General features: G+C 66.4%; 2 protein-coding genes across 2 annotated transcripts; both read right to left on the bottom strand.

Moving 5' to 3' along the window:
- Positions 1-293: 293 nt before the first annotated feature.
- On the bottom strand, positions 294-4,051 carry MNEG_11677 (NIMA (never in mitosis a)-related kinase; the record flags this gene model as incomplete). Its single annotated transcript, XM_014039851.1, has 8 exons — positions 294-651; positions 829-992; positions 1,185-1,304; positions 1,629-2,030; positions 2,532-2,676; positions 2,911-2,945; positions 3,294-3,449; positions 3,674-4,051. 8 exons carry the CDS (start codon positions 4,049-4,051, stop codon positions 294-296), a joined length of 1,758 nt encoding a protein of 585 aa, XP_013895305.1.
- Positions 4,052-5,263: 1,212 nt separating this feature from the next.
- MNEG_11676 (hypothetical protein) lies at positions 5,264-5,667 on the bottom strand (the record flags this gene model as incomplete). The annotated part of the gene is made up of 2 exons (XM_014039850.1): positions 5,264-5,399; positions 5,582-5,667. 2 exons carry the CDS (start codon positions 5,665-5,667, stop codon positions 5,264-5,266), a joined length of 222 nt encoding a protein of 73 aa, XP_013895304.1.
- Positions 5,668-6,457: the final 790 nt, after the last annotated feature.

Here is a 6,457-nt window from a genome sequence, read left to right as displayed (position 1 = left end):
CCCGCCGCGCCCGCCGGGCCGCGGCGCGGCGGCGCCCTCGCTGCTGCCCTCTTTGATACTCTGAAGCATGCGCGCTGCCGCGCCTGCGTCGCCGGCCGTTGCGGCCTCGCCCCAAGGTAGGTCCGTGCCTTGCCGCGGCGGCGCCTCCTGCCCGGCATCGCCCCCAGGCTCCCCCCTGACACGCCAGCCGCCGCTCGTCGGCGCCCACCATGGTTCTTGAGCCCCGCCAGGCTCGTCCAGCGCCCTCAGCAGCAGCAACCCGTCCTCCCCCGCAGCCCTGCGCCGGCTCGTCCTCATTGATTTGCGGAGGCTCCCGTCGACGCGCCCCCGCCGCCGCCGCCGCCGCCGCCGCCGCCGGCCGCGCCCGCCGCCGCGCCCGTTGCCGTGCCGCCCGCGGCGCCGCTGCCGCTGGTGCCTGCCCAGAGGCCCCAAGGTAGCAAGGCCGACCTAATCCTCGAACGCGAGAACGCGGGGATCGCCGCCGCGTCGGGCGCGGCGGCGCCGCCGGCTGGGGCGTCCCCGCCGCCGGCGCCGGTTGAGTCAGAGGAGGGGAATGCCTCGCCAGCAGGCGGCGCCGGCGCGGCCCGGGGCGCCGGTGTGGGGGCGGGGAGGTGCTCCTGCAGCTGCCGCGAGTAGGCGTCCAGGTATCTCCTGGGACGCGGGGAGCCAGGAGCATTAGCAGGGTTGGGTCCTTACCTGCAGCCCAAGCGCATCGCAGATGATGCCAGCGACCACATGCAATAGGTGACGCCGATCCAACACACGCCGATTCTAGCCCCGGTGGCCTCCGTGCGACCTGGTCAGCCGAGATATTTCTTGCCACCGCACCTGACGTAAGGGTCCGAGAATATCTGCGCCAGCGTCGGCCGCTTCACCGGCGCCTTCTCCAGCAGCCAATCCACCACGCGCGCCAGGTCAGCGCCGCACCACGCCGGCAGCGGCGGCGCGCGGGCGCGGAGGATGCGGCTGAAGACGCCGGGCGCGCTGGCGCCCTGCGCGGGGATTTCATTTTTAGGCGGAGTCAGTCCGGTTTGAGAGGCAGATTTGAATGTGCGAGGCTGCGACTTGCAATTCGAGGGCCCGCGCTTGCTGCAGATGCAATACAAGCCGGCACTCGCGGCGTGGGCGGAGGGCGCGGCGCCTGGAGCGAGCCAGCAGGGCGCGGGCAGGAGCGTGCGGCGCACCACGAACGGCGGGCGGCCGGCACAGAGCTCGTACAGCACACAGCCCGCGCCCCAGATGTCCGCCTTTACGCCATAGGGCTTGCTTTCCACGAGCTCGGGTGAAACGAACTGCGGGGTGCCCTGTGAGTTGTTTTGCCGCGATTGTGGGTGGCGCAAGGTGTTGGGGGCACAGTGGGCAGCGGGGCCAGCGTTGAGAGGGGCTGCTGAGAGGAACGTGTATCAGAAGGCTCGACGTTGCGAGTGTGCCATACGCAAGGGCGACGCATGCGGCGGCTTGCATCGGAGAGCAATGAGCAGGGTTGGGGCGGCTGTGCCAGGAGGAGCACCCGGGCGGGACAGGCAGCGCCGCCAGGGCCGCTGCCGACCGGCCGGCGCCACGCGAGCCTTGCTGGCGCGCGTGTTGGGGCCACGCATCAAGGCAACTAAGCAGCGAGCCAGACTCACCACGAACGAGCTCGTCAGCGCGGCCCCGCCGCCAGCCGGCAAGCCCGCCCCTGCGCCGCCGCCGCCGAGCGCCGGCGCCGGTTTGCCCCCGCCTCCCGTCCCTCCGCCGCCGCCGCCGTCGCCGTCGCCGCCGCCCCCGCGCGGCGCCTCCGCCCCCATCGGACCAGGTGCGCGGGCCGGGGCCGCGGGCGGCCCCCTGCCTTCTGCCGCCCCCTGCCTGCCAACGCTTGAATCCGCAGGCGCGGCCGGGTACGCGTCTTTGGGCGGCCCGCCGAGGTTCAGGATCTTGCAGACCCCGAAATCGGCCACCTTGGCCACGCCGCCTGCCAGCAGGATGTTGCCGCATTTGATGTCCCGATGCAGCACGCCCCTCGAGTGGATGTGATCTAGTGCCAGGCAGATCTGCAATATAGAAGGAGGGCGCGGGGATGATGGGCTGGTGGCACCGCAGCTGCTGCTCGCCTGCTGGTGCAGGGACCCCTCGGCATGCTGCTTGAGGGATTTCTTGGCATGGCGCTTGAGGGGCGGGCCTCCCCCATCTGCGTGCCGCTGTGTGCTTTGCTGCCGCCGGCTCTTGGGCATCCTGCCGCAGCTCGCAGCGCTAGCTGTTGCGTTGCTGCACCCCACCCAAAGTTTGTGTGTCAAGCAGGCGTGCCCGCCCACAGGCCGACGTGTGCACCCCTCATCAAGGATGCGTACAATAAGATCTACGCGGCTGCACGCATATGCCAGCATGTGCATGCGCACCAACAAATGCGAGCGCTATTGGGCGAGCGCATCAAGACACTCACACGCATGCACACGCGCGCGCGCGCGCGCACACACACACACACACACACACACACACACACACATGCGTGCGCTCGTGCTCACCCTCGCGCTTACACACCCGCTCAATCTCACCTGCACAAACCAGGTCATGACCCTGTCCTCCCCCAGCGGCTCCCCCCTCCTCTTCGCGTCCTTGATGGCCCCCAGCAGGTCCCCGCCCTTAGCGAACTCAGTGACGAGGTGCGTCAGGCCGCCCTCTTGGTACCAGCCTTCAAACCTGGTCGTTTGCTTTTAACACAAGGTGGCCTTAATTAGGATCCGTAACACGTGTCAGGTGCACATACTGGATGGTTTGAGGCAGTGTGTAGGCGGGATGCGACCACGCAGCCTTAAAATTGGCGCCAAGCACCAGCTGCACATGCTGCTGGACAGTTCGAGGCGGTGATTGGCCAGCTGTGAACGCGTGAAAGAGCGAAATGCACCCTGGCTGACAGTCGGCAGTGCTGCACACCTGATGACGTTGGGGTGGCAGAGGCCGGCCAGCGCCTTCCGTGGAAGGCGGCGAGAAGGCGCGGGACGAGGCATGGAATGGGTCGGTCGCAGAGGTCTTGAGAGGTGGCTGTGGACCAATGTGTTGTGAGTATGCGTGCAAAGTCCAAACCTTCCTTTACGCGAGCTCACACCCGTTTGCCTTGGATTGTGAGCGTGGCTGCCCTCAACGGCTGTGACCCAGCGCAGCAAACCCTGCCGCCACCCTGCCCATGCAAGCGGCTGTACGCCACACGCACAAAAACACATGCACAGACTCTCGAGTACCGCCCAACACACACGCATACACCCAACCGCGCGCGCGCGCACACACACACACACACTCACACACACACACACACACACCTTGGCCTCATTCCTCTGCAGGGCCTTATCAAACGGGCTGAGCTTCGCCACATCCACCGTCTTGACCACAAATTGGCGCCCGTCCGCGCGCCGCACCGCGCGCCGCACGCTGCCCTGGCCGCCGGACCCCAGCGGCTCCATGAGCTCGAAATCGGCCTGGGTGACGTCATAAGGTCGTAAAGGCATCGTCAGAGGGGGCACGCGTCGCGCCCCACTCACAAGCGACGGTGCGCTCCGCCGCTCGGCGGCGCCGGGAAGCCTGCTGCAAGCGTGCGTTCTGGCGGCGAGACTGGTCTCCGACCCTGCTGCACACGCGTTTAGGCCCGGCGCTGTGACATGCAGGCCGCCGCACCCGCCTTGGCTGCCCAAGAGTAGCTCACCTCCAAGGACCCCTCGGGCCGCGGCTGGACGGACAGCAGCCTGTGGCGCTGACGAAGCAGCACCAGCTCGTCCAGTGTGAGCTCGGCACCCCTTCCGCCGCCGCCACCGCCGCCGGCGCCGGCAGCACCTCTGGCGCCTGGGGCAGCCGCCGCGCCCGAGCTGCAGCCGCCACCAGCCGCCGCGCCCGCCGGACCGCCGGGGCCGTTGCTCGCGCCGCCCGCCCCGGAGGCGCGGCCGCTGGCGCTGTGCAGGGCGCCGGCGGCGGAGGGGCTGCTCGAGCCGTCGCTGGAGGGGTTGGACATCACTTGAGCCGCGAGCTGCTGCCAGTCTGTTGCGTTCAGCGCGTTGTGGGGTCGGCCGGGCTTTACAGGCGGCATGTAGGGCAAGCCGGGTCTGGTCAGCGGCGCCGGATTGCTTTTGGCAACGCTGGTCACGGCACCTTTTTCACCGTCTCCTGAACTTTGTCCAAATCACATGTTCTCAGAATATGCATATTTCAGCAATGAATCGTGGGTTCTGCTCCCACCTACATGAAATTTCGTCCATGCCGGCGGTTTCCCCGCCGCACATCGTCGCCTGGGCGCTGGCGCCCGCGCCGCTGCTTATTGCCTCGCGCAGCAGCAGCGGTTCGGAGGCTTCCGAGGCCGCGTGCAGTGGATGCATAATGACAAGTGCGCCACTTGCAAATTTGTGTCCTCCAGGCGGGCCTCGATCCAGCAGGCACGTGGGCTGGCGTTTCGAACGCAAAACTTCGAGCACGTGGTAGTCCTGCTATCTATCAATATAAGGTTGAAAATTCAAGTTTATGGTGGGGCATTCGTTGTCTCCTTCGGCCCTCGCATTCCTCACAGTCCTCTCGCCTTCCGCATGCCGCCAGCAGAGCGCCGAGCCCATGCCAAGCCGATGAGCAAGTGCACATGCGCCGCGCAGTGCACACATGCAGTTTCTCAGAGTGTTGTTGCTGCACAAACTGCCAGCCGCCATTTAAGAGTTTGAAGCCACGGGAGAATCGGAGTTACAGGCTGCGGGGTGCGGCGCCGCACCGGCGGCTACGCCAGGAGCTCTAATTCACTAATGTACACTTCAGAGTCACCGCTCGATAAGAGACGACACACTTTAGCCGTGCCACACAGGCTGCCAGGTCACGCATTCACGTGTCGCGCACACGCACCTGTGCATAACAGGCGCACGCACGCACGCGCGTGCACGCACGCACGTGCCCCCGCATCCGCCACAGCCAGACGCTCGCACGCCCGCCGCGCCGACGCACGACACGTGCCAAAAAGGGGGCGTTCGACAATGGAAAAGGGCTGGGCGTGCGAGCGAGCAGGCCAGGTATGGCGGACAATAGGCGAAAGGTAATATAGCAATGAGGAGAAAGAAGTGGGCCGCGCACAAAACGGAGAGTAAGGGGCTCCGCACAAGGGCGCCCGCGCGCCGCCGCACACCCAGGACGGCGGCGCAACACGCAGGCGCCCGGTCCGGATCAGATCGGGTCAGATCATAGCGAGCCAGACCACGGGTTTGACGACGGAGCAAGCCAGTCGCACCCACGAAAGGCGCCAGCGGCGCGATCGCGGCGTCGGGCGTCAGTCGAGGTAGAACAGGGTGACGATCTTCTTCGAGTCCTTAGCTTCCCGGCAGGTCTCCAGCAGCAGGTTGCTGTCGTGGAACGCGAAGCAGATCACCTGCTGCACCTTCCCGATGATCTCGCGGTTGCAGATCCTGGATATTTTTTTTGAGGGGCGCGCGGGCGCGGAAGTGCAGAGGGTCGGTCGCGGGACGAGCGGGCCCGTCGCTTGGCGCCTCAAATTGGGCCGCTCTGCCCCTCGACGCGAGTGCAGCAAATGCAAGCTGCGCCAGGGCAGCACTCGCGACGCTGAGCGCCGCAAAATGTTCAGGGTTACGAAATCGAGTTGAAGGGTTCAGTGGGGCGCCTGCCGGGGGCTTGCCTGCTTGCGTCCATGAGCGAGAGGGCGTCGTTGCCGGGCATCTCCACCACCCGCTGGACCTGGGCCGAGCATGTGTGCATTTGTGTGTGTGTGTGTGTGTGTGTATGTGTGTGTGTGTTTGTGTGTGCATGTGCATGTGTGTGTGGGTGGGGAAGAGTTGGGAGGTGTGATGTTGTGTTCACGGCGAGCAGCAGCGGGCGTCGAGAGGCCAAGGCGTGCGCAGATGCGAGCCGTTGGGCCAGCATGATTGCATTTGCCTGCTGCACTGCCAGAATCAGGGATGACATTCCTTGCCTCTGTGCGGCCACACCCTCACAGGCCGCCGAAGCGAGCATCGCCCGCTCTTCACACGCTTATGCAGACCTGCATGCCTGCGCTCCGCACAGGCGCAGGCACCGCTGCGCAGCCACGACCAGAAATGCCCGCGCGCATGGGCGCACCCACCTGCGACAGCAGATCTTGTGACTCAGCCGGCTGCCTGCTGCGGGACTGGGGCAGGATGACTGTCAGCAGCTCAGGGGCGTCCGCGCGCAGGGCGCCCTGTGGAGCCGGGCGTGGGGCAAAGGAGGTTGCAATAGCAACAATGTGAGTGTGTGTGTGTGCACGCGCTGTGTGTGCGCGCATGTGCGTGTGTGTGTGTATGTGTGTGGTGCGAAAAGTCACGGCCATTGGCTGGCTCAAATACATTGCCATGCAAACGCGCGCCAGCTGATGCATTTGAACGCAGGCCTTGGCGTCAAGTGGGAGGGGAGAGGGCAGAGCGGACAGCAGGGTGAGCGGGAGGGGGCGGTAAGGGCGTGGGAGGGAGGCAAGGAGGGCGTGGGGTGCGGC

This window comes from Monoraphidium neglectum, assembly GCF_000611645.1.
Source record: "Monoraphidium neglectum strain SAG 48.87 unplaced genomic scaffold scaffold02857, whole genome shotgun sequence".
Taxonomy (NCBI): Eukaryota; Viridiplantae; Chlorophyta; class Chlorophyceae; order Sphaeropleales; family Selenastraceae; genus Monoraphidium; species Monoraphidium neglectum.
Note: the sequence above shows the minus strand (reverse complement) of the source record. Positions and strands in the feature narration are given on the sequence as shown.